Source organism: Leptonychotes weddellii, chromosome 9, assembly GCF_054177405.1.
Source record: "Leptonychotes weddellii isolate Sample4059 chromosome 9, ASM5417740v2, whole genome shotgun sequence".
Lineage (NCBI taxonomy): Eukaryota > Metazoa > Chordata > Mammalia > Carnivora > Phocidae > Leptonychotes > Leptonychotes weddellii.
In genome coordinates this window covers 75,339,011-75,362,330 of record NC_138377.1, presented here as the reverse complement: position 1 = coordinate 75,362,330, position 23,320 = coordinate 75,339,011, and the positions used below count along the sequence as shown (strand labels likewise).

The following is a 23,320-nucleotide window of genomic DNA, read 5'->3' as shown; positions in this document are numbered from 1 at the left end:
GCAACACAGAATTAACATTTTCCAGGTAGTAATAAATATCATAAACAAAATAAAAACACACACAACTAGGAAAAAAAAACCTGGTATCTCAAATGACACAAAAGGGTAATTTTCTTAATATAAAAAGGGCCACCAAAACCAAGAAGTGGACATAATACAGGGCCCGGAGCACAAAGACAAAGGGCTCTGAAGTACCTGACAAGGCACTCGATCTCAGGCACAAGGGCAGAACCGAACTGCAAACCAAAACTAAAATGAAGTATGTGTTTTATGCCTATCACCCTGACAAAGACTAAAGGAAATAATCGTTAGCAGAGTGGTCAGGTACTATTTAAGAGTGTAAATTGGCATACTTTGGGAACATTTACTACATATTTTAAAGTGTCCTTTGACCTAGCAAAGAATAGATGTTCTTTCATTTAAGTATAAAAGCAATAAACAAACATTTTCAAATATGAACTCAGAGACCCTAGAGAAAGTGCCCATGAGTCCTTCTTGTAGAAAGAATGCCGGGCCAATAACTGGAAGTGACTAGAGTCCATTTAATCTAGCATAAGAACATCTCTATGTATGCAAACATTATAAACAATGTAGAAATACTGTATCAAAAAGACAAGGTGCAAATACACTGATTTCCTCATGTGTTATCACCAGGGTGAAAAGAAAACTGCTAATCCAGCAATAAAGACTATTTGAAGATAAAAACTGATCATGAAAAGAATTTTTTAAAGACTTCCAGATTATCCGAAAAGACACACATATTCACCCTCAAAGTAGAGAACACACAGACATGATGATAAAAAAAATTTTTAGATGTCCATGGGAATATTCATAACCAAAAAAAAACCTCAACAAATTCAAAAAATAGAAATCACACTTCTCTGAAATCATACATACTCAAACGCACAACAAACAAACTAAAAATAGCAAAATCAGAAAACACAAGAGCCTTTCTACCAAAAAAAGTTTTTAAAAACTCTTAACAACAACTGGATCAAGGAAGAAATACAAACTGAAATTGCAAAACTGCTATAAAAAATAGATAAAAATAATTTATGGGCTATAACTAAAGCAGGGCTCAGGTAGAAATTTCTAGCTTTAAATATTTACATCAATGAAAAAATAATCAATGAATGCTATAACAACTATATATGAATAAATTAGATAACTTAGATGAAATGGACAAATCACTAGGAAGACAGGAATTACCAAAACTGACTCGAAAAGAAACAATATCTGAACAGACATTTAATGATACTGAATTAGTAATCAAAAAAATTCCCACTAAGAAAATTTCAAGATGAGATCAGCTTCATTAGCTTCAAATCTACCAAACATTTAAAGAACACCAATACTTCACAAATTCTTCCCAAAAACAGAAGAGGAGGGAATGCTTCATAAGTCATTCTGTAAGTCCCTGACACAAAACCAAAGACATCAGATAAATACCCCTTAGGCGTATAGACACACAAATCACCAACAAAATATTAGGAAACTGAATCTAGCATCACAGAAAGAGCAATATACACATGACCAAGTATACACCATTCCTGGGATATACTTAGTTGAACATACAAAAATCAATCATGTAATACACCATGTTGGGTTTTTTTTTAGATTTTTTTTTTTTTATTTATTTGACAGAGAGAGACACAGCGAAAGAGGGAACATAAGCAGGGCGAGTGGGAGAGGGAGAAGCCAGCTTCGCGCCGAGCAGGGAGCCCAATGCGGGGCTCGATCCCAGGACCCTGGGATCATGACCTGAGCCGAAGGCAGATGCTTAACGACTGAGCCACCCAGGTGCCCCCACACCATGTTAATAAAGGAAAAAATCCACACTATCATCTCAATAGATGCAGAAAAAGTATTTGACTAAATTCAACACCTTTTCGTGATAAAAACACTCAACAAAGTAGGACTGGAAGGGAACCTGATAAAGATTATCCAAAAAAAATACACAGTTAACATCATACTTAATGGTGAAAGGCTGGATGGTTTTCTCCTAACGTCAGAAACAAGGATGTATGCTCTCATAGCACTTCTATTCCACATTGAACTGGAGATTCTACCGGGGCAATTAGGCAAGAAAAAAACAACAATAAAGGCAGATGCTATGAGCTGGTGTACAGAATAACCTAAGGAATCTGCTAAAAAGCTATTAGAACTAATACATGAGTTCAGCAAGGGTACAGAAGACAAGATGAATATACAAAAATCAACTGTATTTCTGTCGAGTAGCAATGAACAAACTGAAAATGAAATTAAGGAAACAATTCCATTTGGGGCACCTGGGTGGCTCAGTTGCTTAAGTGTCTGACTCTTGATTTCAGCTCAGGTCATGATCTCAGAGTCCTGAAATGGAGCCCTGCATTGGGCTCAATGCTCGGTGAGGAGCCTGCTGGGGATTCTCTCTCTCCTCTCCCTCTGTTCCTCCTGTCCCTCCCTCCTTCCCTCCTTCCCTCTTCCTCTCTCTCAAATAAATAGATAAATCTTAAAAAAAAGAAAAATTCCATTTACAATAGCATCAAAGGAATAAAATACTTAAGAATAAATTTAACAAAACAAATTCAAAACTCACACTCTGAAAACTATAAAACACTGTTGAAAGCAAAGAAGACCTGAATAAAAGGAAAGATACCCCATGTTCATGGATTGAAAGACATTGTTAAGATGTTTAATATATCCCAAATTGATGTACAGATTTGATTCAATCCAAATCCAAATCCCACCTGACTTCTTTGCAGAAATTGATAAGCTGATCCCTAAAATTCACATGAAAGTTCAAGGGACACAGAACAGTCAAACAATCTTGCAAAAGAACATAGTTGGACACCTCCTGACTTCAAAATTTGCTACAAAGCTACCGTAATCAAGACAGTGGTACTGGCATAAGAACAGACATATAATTCAATGGAATAAAATTCAGAGTCCAGAAATAAATCCATACATTGATGGTCAATTCATCTTCGACAAGGGTGCCAAGACAATTCAGTGAGGGGAAACAATAGTTGTTTGAACAAATGGTCCTGGGACAACTAGATATTCACATGCAAAAGAATGAAATTCGACCCCTAATTTTGGCTCACTAGTATACAAACATTAATTCAAATGGATCAAAGACCTAAATGTAGGAACTAAAACTATACAACTATTAAAAGAAAATACAGGCATACCGTGGAGATATTGCAGGTTTAGTTCCAGACCATCGGAATAAAGTGAGTATCACAATAAAGTGAGTCAAATGATTTTGGTTTGTTTCCCAGTGCATAAAAAAGTGATGTTTACACTATACTATAGTCTACTAAGTGTGCACTATCATTATGTCTAAAAAAACAATGTGTACAACCTTAATTTAAAAATACTTTATCGCGGGCGCCTGGGTGGCTCAGTTGGTTAAGCGACTGCCTTCGGCTCAGGTCATGATCCTGGAGTCCCTGGATCGAGTCCCACATCGGGCTCCCTGCTCAGCAGAGAGTCTGCTTCTCCCTCTGACCCTAACCCCTCTCATGTGCTCTCTCATTCTCTCTCTCTCAAATAAATAAATAAAATCTTTAAAAAAAAAAAAAAAAACTATCGCTAAAAAATGCTAACCATCATTGGAGCTTTCAGTGAGTCATAATCACTAACCACAGATCATCATAACAAATACAATAATAACGAAAAAGTTGGCAATATTTCAAGAATTACCAAAATGTGACAAAGAGACACCAAGTGAGCAAATGCTGTTGGAAAAATAGCGTTGGAAGAACAGCACTTGCTTAACGCAGGACTGCCACAAACATTCAATTTGTAAAAAACACATTATCTGCGAAGCACAATAAAACAAGGCACGTATGCCTGTACAGGCATAATCTTTGTAACCTTGGACTGGGCAACAATTTCTTAGATATGAAACCAAAAACTCAGGAAATAAAAAAATAAATAAAGTGAACACCATCAAAACATTTGTGCTTCAAAGGACATCACCAGAAAGTGTAAAGACAATACACAGAATGGGATACAATTTTTACAAACCATATAATTGATAAGGGACTTGTACTAGAATATATAAAGAATTCTTAAACTCAACAAAAAGACAACCCAATTATAAAATGGACAAAAGATCTTAATAGACATTTATCCAAAGAAAACATATAAATGGCTAGTAAGCAAATGAAAAGATGCTCAAAGCCTTTAAATATCAGGATAATGCAAAAATCAAAACCACACTAGGTCACATCCACTAGGATGACTATAAAGAAAGAGAAAGGTGTTGGCCGGGATGTAGAGAAATGCAGTGCTCATACACTGCTGGTGGGACTGTAGAATACTGTAGCTTCTGTGAAAAATAGTCTGGTAGTTGTTAAAAATGTTGAAACACGCAGTTACCCTATGACCCATCAACCCAATTCGTAGGTATATACCCAAAAATCATGAAAAAATACGTCCATATAAAACCTTTTTCTTTTTAAAGATACTTGTCAGAGAGCGAGTGAGCAAGAGAACGTACGTGTGCACACGGGCGCATGAGCAGGGGGAAGGGGCAGAGGGAGAAGCAGTCTCCCTGCTGAGCAAGAAGCCTATTTCAGGGCTTGATCACAGGACCCTGGGATCATGACCTGAGCAGAAGGCAGATGCTTAACCGACTGAGCCACTCAGGTGGCCCCAAAACTTTTTTAAATCAGTAAGTTTTTATTTAAGGAATTTTACGTGTGATTCCTTCTAATGCCAACCACCATAATTCCTCCAAAGTCAGAATCATAATCTTCAAAACAGCCCTTTTAAAAAGAACTGTTGTTCAATCCACAGTTGTCACTGTGAGTCCAGAGTTCCTTCAGTCGGGCTTCTTTGATCTCCACTTGAATATGGACATACTTCAAAAATTCCCCACCTGTAATCTTTGGGATCCAGTTTCTTTACATCCACATTTAGGGTTGGAGTAGATGGATCTGCCTGGTTCTCAATTTCAGACACCCTCTAAACATGAATGAGTTCAAATCCTATTCACCCCTAAACTATCACACCCTAGAATTGTACAGATTGTTGGGATACACCCATACCTACATTTTAAAAAATCTATTAGGTCTTTCACATAGTTTTATAGCAGATAGATAGATGTCTTACAGCTCTTTCCCACAGACCTAACACACAGTTCCCACAGAAAAACTTTTATGTGAATGTTCACAGCAGCATTATTCATAATAGGCAAAGAGTGGAAAAAATCTAAATATCCATCAACTGACAAATGAATGATTAAAATGTGACCTATTCACACAATGTGTTATTACTGGTCATAAAAAGGAATGATCGTCTGATACATGCTACAATGTGGATGAACCCTGGTGGGTTCAGTTACTGTCTTCCAAAAAAAGATATATTTTAAGTCCTAACCCCTGGTCTCTATAGGTGTGACCCTATTTGGATTACACTGGATGTACTCAAGTATAATGAGGTCATACTGGATTAGAGTGGGCCCCAAATCCAATGACTAGTGTCCTTTAAGAAGACCAGTGAAGACAACCAAGAGATACAGAGAGAAAGCCATGTGATGGCAGGGGCAGAGATCAGAGTGATACAGTTGCAAGGCAAGGACTGCCTCCAACTACACTAAGCCCAGAGAGGAGCATGAAACAGATTCTTCCCCCAGAGCTTTCGAAGGAAGCACGGCCATGTCAATGCTATCATTTCAGACTCCTGGACTTAAGAAGTATGAGAGAATAAATATCTGTTGTTTTAAGCCACCCTGTTATTTTTTACAGCAACCTTAGGAAATTAATACAACCCTGAAAACATTATGCCAAGTGAAATAAGCCAGTCACAAAGGACCACATACTATATGATTACATTTTATGAAATGTCCAGAACGGGCAAATCCATAGAGGTGGAAAGCAGTGCTTATCCAGGGCTAGGGGATGATCAGTTTGGGGAGTGATGACTAATGGCCATGGGGATTTTTTCTGGGGTAATGAGAATATTCTAAAATTGATAGTGGTGGGGCGCCTGGGTGGCTCAGTCATAAAGTGTCTGCCTTCAGCTCAGGTCATGATCCCAGGGTCCTGGGATCGAGCCCCACATCAGGCTCCGGGCTCAGCGGGAAGCCTGCTTCTCCCTCTCCCACTCCCCCTGCTTGTGTTCCTGCTCTCTCTCTCTCTCTAATAAATAAATAAAATCTTTAAAAAAAAAATTGATTGTGGTGATGGATACATAACTCTGTGAATGTACTAAAAGCCAATGAATTATAACAACAAAAGAATAAATGAATTAAAGGAAGTGCTCAAAAAAAGGAGGGACATATTATAAGGGCACAAGACTCAATGTGAAAGAACTCCAAATAAGGAAAGCTGGTACAATCTGAGCAAGGAAATTAATAATGATAGTATTAGAGGGGCACCTGGGTGGCTCAGTTGGTAAGCATCTACCTTCAGCTCAGGTCATGATCCCAGGGTCCTGGGATGGAGCCCCGCATCAGGTTCCCTGCTCAGCGGGGAGTCTGCTTCTCCCTCTGTCCCTCCCCCTGCTTGTGCTCGCTCGCTCTGTCAGATAAATAAAATCCTTAAAAAAAATGATAGTATTAGATTATAACCTACAGAATAACATATTTATGAGACCAAACTGAACAAAGTAAATGACTGAATAAATAGGGAGAGAAGAGTAATACATCCTTACAGAAAAATTCTAATTAATAAATGTAGAAGAGGGGCGCCTGGGTGGCTCAGTTGTTAAGCATCTGCCTTCTGCTCAGGTCATGATCCCAGGGTCCTGGGATCAAGCCCTGCATGGGGCTCCCTGCTCTGCAGGAGCCTGCTTCTCCCTCTCCCACACCCGCTTGCATTCCCTCTCTTGCTGTGTCTCTGTCAATTAAATAAATAAATAAAATCTTAAAAAAAAAAGTATCTGCCAAATATTTATTAATTATAAAGAGAAAAATAGTAACTTTCAGTGGACAGCTCCCAGACATCACTGTAACTTCAAGGTTAACACCACTAATAAGACATACTGACATCATGCACCCTCTGATATAAAGTACTAAGGGTAAGGCATTTGCAGGAGACATATTTACACAACAATATCATTTGTTGTTTGTCTAAAACTCTAACTGACGTCCTGTGTTTTTCTTTGCTTTATCTGGCAACCAAAAATGAGAAGGGCACATTGTTTCTGTGGTATTCTTGCCAAAAATGCATAACTTCAATCTAATCATGAGAAAATAGCAAACACATTCTACAAAACTACTGACCACAAGACACGACTTAGAAATTACAAGAAAAAGGAATTAATTTTTCAAAGCAGAAATTGACAAATTAGGATCAAAACTGACTCCAGAAGAAATGGAAAAATCTAAACCAGGGATTGGCAAACTTTTTCTGTAAAGGTCTAGACAGTATTTGAGGCTTTGTGGACTATTTGAGTAGTTTCATCTACTCAGTTCTGCCATTGGAACATAAACACCATCACAGACAACACATAAATAAATGGGCAAGGCAATATTCCAGTACAACTTCATTTACCAAAATAGGCAGAGGGCCAGATCTGGCCAAAGAGCCTTGTTTATCAACTCCTGATCTCATCAGACCACTTTCTTTTTCTTTTTTTCAGAGAGAGAGCATGCATGTACTGGGGCGGGGGCAGCATGGGCAGAGGGAGAGAGGGAATTTCAAGCAGGATCCAAGCCCAGGGCAAAGCGGATCTCACAACCCTGAGATCATGAATGGAACTGAAATCAAGAATCGGATGCTTAACCAACTGAGCCACCCAGGCGCCCTGTATCAACCACATTTTATCTATCCACTCTCCCAGTGATGGATTCTCAAATGGTTTCCAACTCTTTATCACTTCAAATAATGCCTTAATAAATAATTTCATACATGTCCCCTCATAAACTATGCAAGCACTGCTGGATCATAAGAACTTATAAAGGCTCCTATTTCCCCAAAAGTCCTGCCAACATCTGACTTTCTAATTTTTGACAATTAATAGGTATAAAGTTCTATTACTTTTTAACTATTCCTGAACATTTTATTCCTATAAAAGAAATATAACACTGATAACCATACCTGAAACATATTGCAAAAACATAAACTAAAGGGAAAAAACTCATAAATATTCATGCAAAATCCTGAATAAATAGCAAACAGACTCTGACAGCACATTAAAATAATACAGCATATGCATAAATATACAGTGTATTATAGGATTGATTCCAGAATGCAAGAATGGCTCAATATTATCCCATCAATCAGATGATCATCTCCAAAGACTGAAATAACCATTCTATGTAAGAATGCTCTGTAAAATAAGAATAGATAGATACTTACTTAGTATTGAAAAATATATCTAGCTCAGCTCAAAAACTAGCACCCAGCTTACATGGAGAAACACTAGAAGCACTCCCACTAAAGCCTGGAAGAAGACAAGGATGCTCACTGTCATCACTATGATTTTATTTATGCTGGAAATACTAGGTAATGCAATTAGAAAAGAAGAAGAAAATAAAGAAGAAAAAAAAATTAGAAAAGAAATGGTGAAACCATCTCTACTTGCAGATTAGGTGGTTATATACCTGAAAAAAATCTAAGGCAGGGCTATACAGTATGGTAGCCACTAGCCACATGTGGTTACTGAGCATGTGAAATGTGGCTAGTGTGACTTAAGAGCAAAAGCTATGATCCAATTCTAATTAATTTACATTTAAAGTAAGATAGCTACCCATGGTAGTGGCTACTGTATTAGGACAGATCTACAGAACAGACCAAAAAGCAATATGGACACAAAACTAACACACATCAGTGCCTTTCATACATACAAAATAACAACCAGACAGAAGATATAAAGGCAGAACAACAGGAACCAAAAAAATAAAATAAAACACAGTTATAACAGCAACAACAACAACAAAATAAAACAGGAATAAATCTGACTAGAAATTGAGAGACATGTCAAGGAAATTTTAAACACAAAAAGGTGGCTGGCCCTTACTATGTTATTGGTTAGGAAATTCCACAGCGTAGTAAGATGAGATTTCTCCCTAAGTCAGTTTAAAAATTTAACATGGTCCCATTAAAAATGAACAAGTTTTTATAAATGAACTAGTTAAGCTAATTCTAAATTTCATATAAAAAGTAAACAAGAAAAAATACTCTAGAAAAGCTCAGAAAGGGCTTTTCTAGGGCCTGGGTGGCTCAGTCCGTTAAGTGTCCGCCCTCAGACAAAATTAACAAGGTGTCTCTCTCCTATTGCTGGTGGGAGTATAAACTGGTATATCTGTGAGGTAAAACTTGTCAATATTAAGATCTCAAATACACATACTCTTTGTATGAGTCCACTTCTAGATATATTTGCACATGTGTGGAATGATACATGCACAAAGTTACTTATTGCAGCATTGTTCATACATAACAGCAAAAGGCTGAAGTCAAGCCCCCCTGCACGGCAGCAGTGTTCCCTTGGGTGGGCTAAAGGAGGAGGACCAGGTTCTCAGGCAACAGGAACATGTACTTCCCTATATACCTTCATAGTCTATGTTTTTTGTCTTTTCTACCACATGAATGGTAGAAATACCATATGAATAGATTATCTATGCAAAACATTACATTTAAAAACATGCAAAGAGAAAAAGGAAACACTATTTCAGCTGTTAAAAAGGATAAGTCAGCAGCAGATTTGCTGGTGTGCAGTGCTGTCCAAAAGACATTCTTCAGGATGTAAAGGGGCAAAGAAGGTACAGTATGCTGCCATTCATGTGTTTTAGAAATATACACACATTCTCAAAAAAAAATTAAAAAATATATATATATAAAACAAAAAATTAGAAATAAAATTTTAAATAGAAAGAAAAAATATATATAAGAAGAAAATTTAAAGAAAAAGATACGTACATTCTTATAGATATTAAAACATAGAATGTATTCCAGAATGCCTCTGGAAATATACACCATACTGGTGTGTGATTGCTTCTGGGGAGGGCAAACAGGAGATTGAAAGATGAACTTGCCATCGTATGTCCTTTGCTACTGTCTGAATATTATTTTTTTTACTATGTGAAGTTTAATAGAAAACAAATTTCAAATTTTATATCCCCAGCCAGATCTTACCTCTAAGCTCCAGATCTATATTTCCAACTGCTCCCCTCAGATTTCTCACAGGCACTACAAACCCAGTAAGTGCAAAACCAGACTCACGATCTTCCCCACAAAACCTGTCCTCCTCCAATGCTCCACACACTGTCGCCATCATGGCCCCTTCAGCTGCTCAAGCCAGAAGTGTGTGTTGTCCCTGGATCCACCCTGTCCCCTCCTCACAGGCAATGGGCTCCTGCGTCTCTGTCCACGGCACCCTCTGTGCTCGTCTTCACTGGCAGGGCTCCTGGCTGGGCGAGGGGCACCTCTCACTGGGCTTTGCCATGGTCATCAACGGCTCTACCCACAGCTGCTCTGCCCCCTTCTCCTGTAATCTCATCGTCCTGCTCCCCTGCTTCAAAGCTTTACAGCAACTTCTGGGAAGTAACATGAGCACATGGATCCAAAAAGGGCCAGAATTCTCAATAGAGTCTATGTGATTTTCCCTTTCCTGGTCCCTCCTCAAGTCATTCCTGTCTCACTGTTGTCCAGCCACACCAGTCTTCTTCCAGTTCCTCCAACTCTTCCTCCCTCAGGGCCTCACTTGCCAAGCCCTCTGCCTGGAAGACTGTGCTCCCACCCCCATCTCTCCTGACACCTGACACCCCAGCACTAAGCTCTTCCTCTGTTCACTGCCTCTCACCCCTCCTGGTCGCAGTTTAAAGGCACCCTCTTCAGACCATCTTTGCTGACCTACCAGACTAGATCAGATCCTGTTTGATGTTGGCTTAGAACCCCTTCTTCATATAACTTACTACGATGATGATTAAATAATCACAAAATAAGCTGTACTTAGCCCTCTAACAGGCTTAAGGACAAGAATGGTTTTGCTCACTGCTATATCCCCAGTGCCTAAAATACTACCTACAAAATAAACACTTGTTGGATGAATAAACAGGAGTGGGAGACAAAACTAAAGGGAAAACCAAACGCTATCTATCATCCACAAGAAGGGCTCATGTCAGCAGCGGCCTCCAGGAGGGAGAACATCCTGCCCCAGCTCTTGCCTCTGGTCTGCCCCTGGCTCATTGCTAGCATCTGCCTACTCACCACACTGTCTGGGGACTGGAGCTGGTCTGGCAAGGCTGTGCTGCTATTGTAGCCGGAGGTAACACCAGAGGAGAGGCTTCCACTGGAGCTGGTACACAGGGAGTTGGACATGGCCAGGGTGTGCAGCTTTTCTTCTTCCTGAGAAGGACAGGGGGCTGTCAACCAGCTTCTGGTGTACCTTACCCACTACCCACTCCTCCCTGAACACCACCCCTTCTCACCTCCCCAGCACCCATTACCTCCCGGCACCTCCCGTCTCAACCTGAAACCCTCATGCCTCCCCACATGCCAACCCCAACTAAAAACCAAAGCTGCTGGGCGCCTGGGTGGCTCAGTTGGTTAAGCGACTGCCTTCGGCTCAGGTCATGATCCTGGAGTCCCTGGATCGAGTCCCGCATCGGGCTCCCTGCTCGGCAAGGAGTCTGCTTCTCCCTCTGACCCTCCCCCCTCTCATGTGCTCTCTTTCATTCTCTAATAAATAAATAAAATCTTAAAAAACAACAACAACAACAAAAAAAACCAAAGCTGCCTCCTCCCAGACTCTGGCCTGGGGACAGGAGTGGTCGGAGCAGGATGATATGTAAAAAGAGTGAGCACAGCTTTGAGCTGGTACTAAGAGTCCAACACCTTCCTCCAAATGCCACATCCCGATTCAGAGGCAGCCCCAGTGAAGGCTGACCCAGTCTGACATCTGCCCCAGGCTCCAGGCCTACCCTGACATCACTGGCTTGCCCCACTCCCCACCCTCAGCAGCTGGGAGATGATCTGCTGGCGGATTCTCAGCTTCTCCTGCTCAGTCTGCTCCCGTAGCCGGGCCCGGGCCCGGGCAATCTCCACCTTGGCCTCCTCTCGGGCACGCTGGTATTCTTGCAGCATCAGTGCTATGTCAGAGGCGGGGTGAGCAGACCGCGATGCCGACCCTGGGCTCCTGAGGAAAACCATAGGGTAGAGAGATACCCTCTAACATTGTGGGTAGGTGGGTGACAGCCTTGGCCTGCTCGTCCCAGACCTATCCAACACCATCCTCTCTTTGCCTACAGTTTCGTTTTACAACCCATTTTGAGACTCAGGCCTACTGTCTTACATGGGAGGTCACAGCCACTCTGCCCATCCTCTCCCATTACCTCTGCCCCCACTTATTCCCTCCCACATCCTCCTCTTTTCCTTGCCCCATTCTCCCATGGTCACCTCCACTTGCCCACAGGAGTGTGCGACCCACTCTTGGAATCACTCCTGTCAAAGGAAGCTGCACCTCCACTCTCCAGGCCCTGCTCCCCACAGCCCTCTCACCCTATACACAACCTGCTCTCTGCGGGGTTCTGGGTCCACCCTTCTTACCTGGTGGTCGCCACAACATCCTTCCTCAGTTGCTGCAGGTATTCTCTGCGCCTGCTGGGTAGGTCAGGGTCCTGGGTGGGGAGATCTCTGTTGGGCAGGGGGCTCAGGTGCTTCTGGGGACCGAGGTTCCGTGTCCAGTGGAAGTTCTGAAGTCGTTCAGCCCGCTCTCTCCGGAGGGTCTCAATGGTTTGTTTTTGCCTGAGACAAAATGTGATTGATTCACTTAAGCTGGCCCTGAATGCCCTTCTCCATCTTAAGATCTACCTCTGATCCCCAGAAGATCCCAGAGCTTAGCAGAGGAAAAAGGAATAGCCAGCTATTAGCCTTCTCTGATTCTCTTTCAGCCCACCTCTTGCCCTACCCCATGAGGCTGGGGGCCCTTACCGGGCATAGAGCTCCTCCCAGGCAGACCGCACAGGCTCTTCAGCAGTGAACGCCTCCCCTGTCCCATTCTGCAGCACCCTCAGCAGGGCATCTGCCTCCCCAAAGCCGTGGTGCAGTTTCGCTTCTGTGAGTTCCATGCTGAGTGAGAGGTTCTGGGCCCCAACTTGCAGGGGGATCGGCTCCCTCTGGGACCACTGAGTATCCTGGCTCTGGTCGTCAGGAGGTTGTAGGGGCTTCTGTCCCTGCTCTCCAGAGCTCAGATCACATCTGGTCCCCAGTGACTCCATCACACCTAGCCCCCCAGGAGAGCCATCCTGAACCCCATGCCAATGAGTAAATTTGTTATGCATTGGGAAGTCCCTCAGGCCGTGATGCTGGGGCTCAGGGGCCATGCACACCTGGGAACTGGAGCGCAGCAGCACCTCAGACTGGCAGGCCTTGGTCGGGCCCAAAGTGGAACCCTGGAGCCCTGCTCTATCAGTCAACTCAGAGGCAGGGCAGGGGCTGAGGGGCTGGAGGCCTCCCCTTGAAGGCGAGAAGTCCAGAGTGGGCTGTGGCTCCACCAGAGATGCTGAACTCTCACCACCATTTTCTGTCTTGCTCTGCCATTGACTTGGACCCCTACTCCTCACTGGGCCGCACTCCGAGGAAGTCAGGTCCTCCGGCACAAAGCCATCAGCCAGCCTCTGGCCCCTGCTCCTCAGTGAGGGTGGTGGCAGTCCGCTTTGGACCAAGGTGGTGGTCCTGGGCTGAAGCTGCGGAGGCGGCTGCTCTAACAAGCAGAATTGGAGTTTCGGGCTCTGTGGTGGGCTGCCTGGGGAGCTTACCTCAAGGAATGACCTGCCATCACTCCTTTCTAAGGGATGCTTGCCTTCCCCACATGGAGCCCCCACTCTCTGGGAGCCACCTGACTCCTCAGTGGTTTGAGAATGATTATCCACTGGAGGCCTGGAGGTGTCAAGGAGAAGGTCTGGGCTGGAGACAAGCTCCTGGTGCCCTTCAAGAGGACAAGCTGAGGGGGCTGTGGCAGACAAAGAGTCTGCAGGGAACCCCAACCCCTGGGTGCTGGCACTAAGCGTGAGGATTGGGGAGGAGGCCCTGTCCACCAACAACATACCCATGGTGCCCAGCTCCGTCTCAACCTTAGGATCCCTGACGGACTCTGCAGCACTGGGGCAGGGCTCTGGGGATTGGGAGCCACTGAGGCTCGGGCTACCAACAGCTGGGCCAGAGGGTTCCTCTGGCTGGGAGCTGGGAGGTAGGGAGGCATCAGGAGAAGCCTGAGGGCTCACAGAAGGGAGGTTCTGCCCAAAGTGAGCTTTCTGAAACCTCAAGTGGGATGGGGGTGCTGGAAGGCTCTGGGGCCTGCAGTGGGTACTTTCTTCCTGAAGTTCTGAAGGCTCTGCCATTTTCCATGCTGTTTCCTCTGCCTCTATCTTCTGAAGTGTCCCCATGACATATCTCTGCTCTTGAGACATGGTGGGAATATCTGAGCCCAGCACTTCAAGGACCACATTGACCTCCTGAGGGTTGGCCTCTGGGGCCTGAAAGTGCAGAGGTGGTAAGGCCAGGTCAGTTTGGATACACTTGTCCATGGTGGTCTGAGTGCAGCCGTCTATCATAAAGGCCTGGGTCACCTCATCTGGGGACTCCCTCTTGATGTTCTGTTCTTTTTCAGCCACACTTGGCTGTGAGAGACTCCCCAACAGCTCTGAGGTGCTGTGCAGCAGTTGTGAGAGGTGGAGAGACAGATTATGCATGCTGGTCCAGGAGACCAGACCAGAGACTGGCACTGCACTGGTTTGTGGCTGAGCAGAGATGTCGGTAGAGCTCCAGCAGAGACTACACCCCAGGGTCTGTGTGCCCTGCTCCGAGGTGTCCATCCCGGACTGTCCCACAGGACGACCCGCCTCTGACGGATACAGCAGCATAATCTCATCTACTGGATCTGCAGCACTTCCTTCAGCCAAGAGGGGCTCACTCCTCAGCCAGCCTGCTTCATCAGGGGTGCCCAGGAACTGGGCTCTCTTGTCAGGACCCTTACTGGGGCTTGCTCCCTCAGGGCTGTTCAGGATGTGGAGGTTCCCCAAGGCACGTGAGGAACCCCATACTTTCCAGGCCTCACGTGAACCCCGGGCATGTCCAATGCTGTGTGGGCTCGACAGGTCCCGGGCATTGGCACAGGTGCTGAGGTGGGAGTAGAGTGGAGAGTTCTGGCATTCTAGGCCATTGTCCATGCTTGAACAACGGGCCATGTTTGGCGGTATCAGGCCCTGGGGTGTCTGGCCAGAGGAGACATCCACTGCACTGCCAAACACATACTGCTTCCAGCCGATCTGCACAGGCCCCTCTGGACCGGAGGATAGGATGTAGGGATTGATGTCACTGGAGTCAAAGTGTAACATTCCTTTGTCTGCTTTGGAGTGCCACTTTTCTGGCCTGGCCTGGCCAACCGGTCTCTCTGGACTTTCCTGCCAGGCCTCTTCCCGGGTACTAGACGTCCAGCTGGTCATGAAATCAGGGGTTGGCATGCAAGAGAGAGCTGATGACCTTGGGTAAGGAGGAGTGGCAGGTTTCGGGGACCAGTGACCAGCAGTGCTATTGTCCAAGTTAGATGAGGCTTTCTGACCACAGCCCTCAGCTTTCAGAGATGTTCTCACTGCTGAATTACCTGAGAAATAGTCCCTGGGATGTGGAAACCACAATATGTTAGGCTCCTGTGTATCTTCATCTGTGGGGGAAGGAGGCTCCACACTCATGTTCAGCTCCTGAAGAGACCGGGAAGAGCTGATCACAGAGAACTGTGGTTTAAGGGAGGACCTAGAGTGTTTGGGGTCAGAGACAATTGCAATCACAGGAAGTGAGCACCCGTTGGGGGGAGCCAGCTGCTCCCTGCCAGAGGCGGGCAGGCCAGGGCTCAGGGGTGTGGGCTGTGGGGCTCCACCTTGCCCCAAAGGCATGGTAGCTGAGTCTTTGAAGACTGATGAGAACATCTTAGATACAGAGGGCTCAGCTGCATGTGCCTCCTCTCTGCCTGCATCTCTAATCTGACAGCTGTCCAAACCACCTTCCTGGGAAGGTTGAGAATTCCTGCCCTGGGCAGGTTCTTTACCACCACCCGAAGCCTGGTCTTTCTGCTGCTCTTCCTCCTCCCAGGGACTGTCAGCTTGGTGCCTGGAGATGTGTTTTAACTTTGCTACAAACTTGGCTTGGGGATCCAAGCCACTGTGACCTCTGGACTTAGTGGAAAGCTGTGGCTTTTCTGGAAGGCATTGGATTGCATTTCCTAAATATCCATGCTGTGGTTCCCCCAGAAGCTCATTCTCAACAGACCCTTCACCTAAATCCAGGGTGTGTGGTCTCTCAGTTGTTAAAGGTGGTTCTGGCTTGGTTTGAGACTCTTGTGCATTCTGGCCACCTCCAGAGCTGTCCTGAAACATCCTCAGTGGCTCAGAGCACAAGCCTACAGAGGAAAGGGCAGCCTCAAGCTCTGTGCTGGCTTTCTTCTCAGCAATCTTTTTCTCAGGATCCTCTACTGACCTTGAGCTTCCATTAGCCACTGAGTGGCTCAGTGAATTTGTCCCCACATGAGAGGCAGAAGGGGATGTGCCCCCTTGAGCCAGAGATAGGACAGCAGCAGAAGCAGAAGGCTCCTGAGTGCTGCTGTCTGTTAGCCCAAATTCTCCGTGAATGCCCTTGGGCTCAAGGCCAGGTGCCAAGAGCACTTCAGGTTCCCCAGAATAGCTCTCTCCTCTCTCATTCATTCCAAAGGGTCTGGAAGGCACTATGCAGGGTGGCTGGAGAGTGTGTGGGGCAGCCTTGGAACTCCCTTTTCCCAGGTCACCATCCCTATAACACGGCAAAGTGGAGGGTGGGGAGAAACAGGCAAGAGAAGCAGCGGGTTGAGGATTGCACAGATGTCGGCAAGGAGTTGTTCTGCTGTCTTCCTGCCCCCCAGATGGACTAAGAGTCCTGCTGCTTTCAATGTCCCCTAAGAAGACAACACAAAAGGAAGTCTGCTGTGGGCATCTGCACTGGGCCTCCTCCTGAACTCCCCCAGGACCTGGGCTAGGTCTTTGATCTGGCAACGGAGTCAGCCCGGGATGTTTGCTGCCAGCACTGCAGGCTTCTGCCAGCCCACAGCCAACAGTCTCCTTCCACTTCATACACTGCTGCAAGGGAGCTTCCGGTTCAACGCTTCTCAGGGCTCTAGGCAGGACGGTACCCTGTTTGGAACTTGCCCTCCCTTCTTCTAAGCCAGTGGAAGCCTCAAGGCATTGGGAGTAGTCTTGGGTACTCGCTGAGAGGCTGACAGAATTCTGAACGTCACAGGTCAAAAGCTGACTTTCAAAATAGGTTGTTTTTCTTCCCTGTGCAGGCACTAAGAAACTACCTGAACCTCCTCTACAAGTGGTATCTAGAATTCTAGGTTCTTGATGCGCTGGGCTGCGCTCCTGACAACCAGGACACATGGCCTCTGCAGTGTCCCACAGACCTAACTGGCTTCCCTGACGTGGAATCACACCAGGGTCATCATTAGGGGCCCAAGATGATAAGGGAGCCACTACTTTCTCTGGTATTTCCCTCCTGTCTCCTACAGCTGTTGAAGGACAACTGCCTGAGCCCACAGGATCAGAAGAGTAAGGTGTTCTGGTTGCTTTTTTCTTTTTCTCTATGATTTCAGAACAAGAGTGACATACAAACTGTTCACCAGCTCCCAGAAAATGTCTCAGTTCTCCAGCACAATGGCTTTTGCCTAGAGTTGGGGCTACATGGGAGGAAGTCTGTGAGGGATGCTGTGGCCCTGTTTTAGCCTCCGTGTTGTGCAGATGTTGAAAGCTGAAAGGGAGGGGTGTGGCCTGAGGAACTTTCCTCTCATTAGTCAACAGATGTCCTGATTCAGCAGAGAAAGATGCCACCTGAAATCCTTGCGCTTCAGCCTCATTCCTCATCCTGTCTGATACTAACTGGTCCCTTCGTGGACACTGAGACCTACCTGGGGCCCCTGAAGAACATTCAGGTCCTAATAAAGTCTCATAGTAAGGAAGAATTTTACCTCCAGCCCCCAAGTCATGAAGCTGCTGTCCCTGGGCCTTTGCTTGTCTGATCTCCTCCAACACAGCCAGGCCCGTGGACATATGAGCACAGCGCTCTAGGTGAGGCACCCTTGGCAGGGACACAGGTGCTGAGAAAGTACCACTAGGAGAACCAAGGTTCTCGGCCTCCTTCTCTGCCTTCTGCCTCGCCTGCCGGCCTTGATTATTACCCTCTTCTAAGAGGCAGCAGGCCTTCTTTTCAAGTGGGCTAGAGACCCTGTTCAGGGAGCTGGTTCTTTCTGTTCCTCTTTGTACAGCTGCCTCAGCTTCAGAAGCAAAACCCTCTCTGGGACTCAAGCCCATTGAGATGCTTCTGAGGTCCCCTCCTTGGTCTTGGGTACTTGCTGATCTGTGGCCCTCTGCCCCCACGGGAATGCCCTCTGATACATGGGATTGACCATGAGATCCCATGGCCGTGGATATCACAGACCCACACCAAGCTGAGTGTGCCAAGGAGGAGTCCCCTCTAACATCTCCCTGAGGACTGTGGCTTTGGGGCTCTCCACTCTGACTCCCTGCTCCAGTTACCAAGGGACTGTTAGGCATTCTCAACATTGTGGGATCCAGCACGTAGTCAACTGAAGAGATGCCTACAGTATCACGTGCATGAAGATAGTCTCTTGGCAGCCTTGGACAATTCAAGGACAAGGTATTACTCGGGTCTCCATGAAGAAACGCAGAGGAGTCTGGCTGGCTCAGCAGTGGGTCAATCTCCTGGCTGGAAGATGTGCCCATACAATGCTGGCTTGGGCTAGGAAGTTTCTGAGTTGATGAGGCCACTGTGTTTTCCACCTGTAGGCTCCCTCCTCTTTGCACAGCCATTTCCTCAACTCTGCCTTGAACTTTGGGCTCCTCTTGCTTAGAACTATTTACACATTTGACAACTTGGCTTTCCCAAAAACTTTTCACAGTTTCCAGTTCCTCAAGACTTCCCAAGCCACAGGGCTGCCCTCTGGGGCTTGGGGATGCATTCCCCGCCTCGCCCTCCTTCTCAGAAGACATCTTTGCACTCTGCTGCAATGGCAGAGCACTAGCCGATGCCTTGGTTCTTGGATCAGCACAAGTGTCTGCAAACTCTCTACAAGCTGTACATGTCTCTACATCATCACACATGTCCCAGGAGGGTCTGTCTAATACAGCTGGGTGAGTGTGTTCTTTTGCAAACTTAATGTCTTGTACACATTCCCTTGACTTGAAGGGGTACAAGGTGATTTTCTGGACCTGGGGACTTTTCCCAATGCTACTGTTAACCTCCATTTCTCCAGCTTTGCTATCCCTAAAGGTAACATCATCTGTCTGTTTTGGAGAAGATGGCTGATCCTTCAAAGACAGGTGGTTTCCAAAGCTGCCTGGCCTCAGGACATGGTCAGCCATCTCCTGGTCCCTCAAGTCCTGGAATATAAACTCCTTACTGACTCCCAGTGTGTGGGAAGCATTTAGCTGCTTATTCTGCTTGGATTCAATTTCCAAGATGCCATTTTCGAGCTGTATTACACTCCTAATTAGCCTGGCCATTTCCTCAGCACTGTTGACTCTTTTATTCTGTTTCTTTCTAGAAGGTTCTTCTTTGGGGCTTACCATTTCTTGTGACCTTCCAGGGCCCTTACATTCACTCAGGTTTTTTTCCTGAGAGCATGTAACTGACTGGAATCTTTCATATGCAGACTCTGCCTGTGGAAGCTTAAACTCTTTGGAGCTGCCTTTGGAATGAAGAACTTTCCCAAGAAGACCAAATTCATTCTTCCTCTTACCCTTGTGGGCTGGACTCTCATCTGGGGCCATCATCTTTGAGCCACTTACTCTACGATGTACTGATCTGGACTGCAAAGAAATAGCAGTTTCCCCCAGCATGTCCTTGTCAAGGGCTAAATTGATGGTTTCATAGATGAAATCAGACCTGGGCCCAGAAGGAAACTGTCTGTTCATATCAAAGGCCTGAGTCTGTCTTAGGATTACATTGTGATCTTGCTCTTCTTCCTCATCTGCCTCAGACTCACAAATGAGAGGCTTCCTAGACCTAGAATGCCTTGAGCAAACATTGCAATAGGACTGTACAGTGGCCTTTTCTCCCTCCTTAAGCGCTGAAAGACTGTGTTTATTTAAAATTCCAACTTGATTTTCAAATTCACATACTTTTGTGCTAGTAGATGAAAGAAAATGTCTGTTCTGAGCAACAAAAAAATAAACTGAATTACGGCTTTCTTCTTCAATATTTCCAGGGCACTTCCCTCTTTCTCTGCTAACTTCCTTGGTGTTCAGATCAAATGGCCTCGTTGCTGTGACCTGCTGAGATGAGGCAATCTTGGAATTCTGGTTTTGTAACAGCACTGGCAAATTATTCTTCAAATAAATATTTTGGGGAACCTGATGGTCACGACCAAAGCCCCAGGCTTCTCTGGGGGGTGGGGAAGGCACTCTTGATTCTCTGCAAGCTGGGATCTCTAAGGCAGTTTCTGTCAGGGCATCCCGGCTTTTGGTCACATAGAATGTCTCCAAGGGAGGTGGCTCCAAGGAAGTCGGGAATGGATTCCAGGCGGCAGAGTGGGGGTACCGCTTTGGACCAGATGGAAACACAAACGAAACACTTGGGTGCCTTCCAACCACTTCCCTGGAGCTCTCCTGATAGTCTACCTTCTCTTCCTGCAGGGGTGGGTAGCCACTGGGACTGAACTTCCCCTCCTGGTTTGCACTATTTGTCCTGAGAGGAGCCCAGCCCTCGGGCCAGTGGTCCTTTTTAGTGGCTATGGTGACATGACCGTGACAAGGGCTCTTCTGCAAAAAACATTCATCAGAGGAAGTCATCAGTCGAGGTTTCCCACTACTCTGAGAAGACTCTTCCAAGCTGTTCTGCTTGACTTCACATGCTTCAGTCATGAAATTTGCTACCTTGTTCTCTGCTGCAAAAACTGGTGCATTTGTAGTTCCTGAAGTCAATGATTCTACATCTGCTGAGTAAGTTCCACTATGACTCACCTCTTTCTCTTTAGTTGTAAAGAAATCTGAAGTACCTTCTAACTCAGCACTCAAACTGTCCTGTTCTTTCTCTGCTCTCAAATACCTAATTTTGGATAAATGGATAGGAAAGTTGCTGAAATCCAGACTGCTAGATACCCCAGAACCAACTGGCAATAGAGTATCTGTTTCTTTGCCAGAAGCTTGGGTCAAGGAGGCAGAGTCTTCTTCGAGGGAGGAGAAAGCTGGCCTGGGTTCTCTTACAGCCTCCAACACAGGATGGGACAGTTCAAGAAGGTACTTCTGCTGAAGGGCAGCCCAGTCCCTCTCATGGGCACTGCCTACATGAGTGAATGAGGCAGCAGAGGCAGCCAAAACACTTGACACACTGGAGTTGTTGGATACTTCAGAGTTGGCCTCCTGGGCTGTGTCAGGGATACCTCTGGCCCGAAAGATGCCAGCAACTCGTGGCTGAAGAAGCCTGTAAGACCCCCAGAGTGACAGCCTGGATGTATCAGAAGCAGGGATTGTGTACACACCGCTTATGCAGCAGGGCAGCTCAGCACCATCTCCGGATACTTTGGAGCTATAGGGCAGGAGTGTTTCTGCCCCTGATGGCTTTAGTTCTTCCCTATTTTGCCAGTGTCCAGGCCTCTCCCAACCACGGGGCTGAGATTCTTGGACATCTGGACTTGGACATAAAGAACCCATTATTCCTGAGGTGCTGCTGGAATTGATCTTAGAGTCACAGGAAAACCAGGAATCCATGGACAACAGAGGGCTCCCTCTTGAAAGTTGCAGGCCTTGGAGTGTGTTTGCCTGTTCAGAGGAGCTTGCTTCTACCTCTGACTCAGGTTGCTCACAGCGGGGCTGGGGTGGGGGACCAAGGTAAAATGAACTGCTCATTGGCAGGATGGCATCCAGCCTGGTTCCTGTTCTGTGGTTGATGGGACCAAGCCTGTACATTGCCTCCTGGTCGACTGTGGGCAGACTGGAGGTCTGTAGGTGCCAGAAAGTCTCTGTGGGCATCTCATCAGCTGAACTGAAGAAAGGCTCTTCTTGCTGATCTTCCCTCAGTTCCTCCTTGGCATCAATCAGGCTATCCAGAGAAAGGCTCCTGTGAGTTTGGGTGAATAGTCCACTGTTTGAGGATGTGGTGAAGCCCCTCACAGAGGCTCTAGCTCTGGCCCTGCGGTGGCCATGGCCATTGGGAAGATAACTACTCCTTGGGCTGTCTGGTGGGCTTTCATACCCCTTCTCAGCCAGCGAGTCCTCAGATATTTGGCCGTCGTCACTTTCAGAGTTCTCTGGCTCTGGGAGATCCTGTTCCTTCCCCTGGGGGTCCTCTGGCTTCAGTGGTTCCATTAGGGCTTTGGCATAGACACAGGAGAGAGAATCCACTGAGTAACTGCTATCTGCATCAGATAAGTCACCATCTTTATCTCTTACATGGTCCACTCTTGGGCTGACATCTGTAAGTGAGGATGTGGAGTCTGGGTCTCCCACACTGTGTTGCCCCCTCAAAGGGCTGCCATGAGGCAAAAAAGAGGACTTTTTGGCAATGTCTTTGACCAGAACCCTCTGCTGCCTTTTTGATGCCCTGCTTGGAGGAGATGGTTTGGATTCCATCCAGAAAGTCTTGGCTGCCTTTCCATGCCCAGATGCCTGTTTGGGTCCACAGGGATGTGAGGAACTGCAATAGTCTCCCTTAGCAGGCCTGTGGGTCCCAAGGTTCCCTTCTTTTTGCCACTCTGCTCGTGTGTGGTCAGGGTCTGATAGTCCCCTACCCCTCCTGGTACAGGTGGAGGGGGTGAGTGCATCTCGCTCATCCCTTAGCTTTAGCTTGTTAGCTGAATGATCCAGAGATGCTAAGCTCTGGGACGCCATCCGACAGGGCTGCTTACCCACTCTTTCCATTTCCTGGACGCTGGCAAACTCAGAACTCACAGTGAGGCAGGTGCCTGAGGCTAAGGCTCCTTTCCTTGCCAAGGCCCCCTTGGCAGTGCAGAGATACCCCTTGCCTGAGGAATAGAGGGCATTCTTACTGAAGTGTCCTGTCCTTGGAGGGTAAGAAGCAGCCTGGGGCAAATACTCTTCTGATGGAATTTTCTCTGATATTTGGTCAGTAGGGTCAGGCATAGGAGGTAACATGGTGGAGGGATCCCGATTCAGGAAAATACTGTGGAGAAAAGGAAAGCCATTTTAGAAAAGTAAAAGGCCCCTATTTCCTGCTCACAAAGGGAATATAAAGTCCCACTTATTTGCTCTGAAAGAGGTTAACAACTAGGCCAATGTCACTGTCCCCTCTAGCCTTTGAGGTCAGAGAAAAGCTCTACAGGTACAAAAGGCAACTGTGGACTACAGTCTTAGCTTCAAAGAAGCCCAGGTACACTCTGCTGCTCAATT

General features: G+C 46.1%; 1 protein-coding gene across 11 annotated transcripts in view; it reads right to left on the bottom strand.

Annotated features, from left to right (window-relative positions):
* Positions 1-23,320, bottom strand: part of STARD9 (StAR related lipid transfer domain containing 9) — a 123,086-nt gene that overhangs the window by 5,666 nt on the left and 94,100 nt on the right. For 8 of the 11 annotated variants that reach the window (XR_014148591.1, XM_081830971.1, XM_081830972.1 and 5 more), the window contains 4 exons: positions 12,867-23,093; positions 12,483-12,680; positions 11,889-12,072; positions 11,145-11,282 (listed from right to left, as the gene is read on the bottom strand). Coding sequence is in view for 8 of the 11 variants with exons in the window: in XM_081830971.1 (XP_081687097.1) it covers positions 11,145-11,282; positions 11,889-12,072; positions 12,483-12,680; positions 12,867-23,093 (10,747 nt within the window). In the remaining 3 variants the exon portion in view is untranslated. Of the gene's footprint in view, positions 1-11,144; positions 11,283-11,887; positions 12,105-12,482; positions 12,681-12,866; positions 23,094-23,320 lie in introns of those variants that run through there. The other 3 variants (XR_014148592.1, XR_014148593.1, XM_081830976.1) reach the window with 2 other exon arrangements.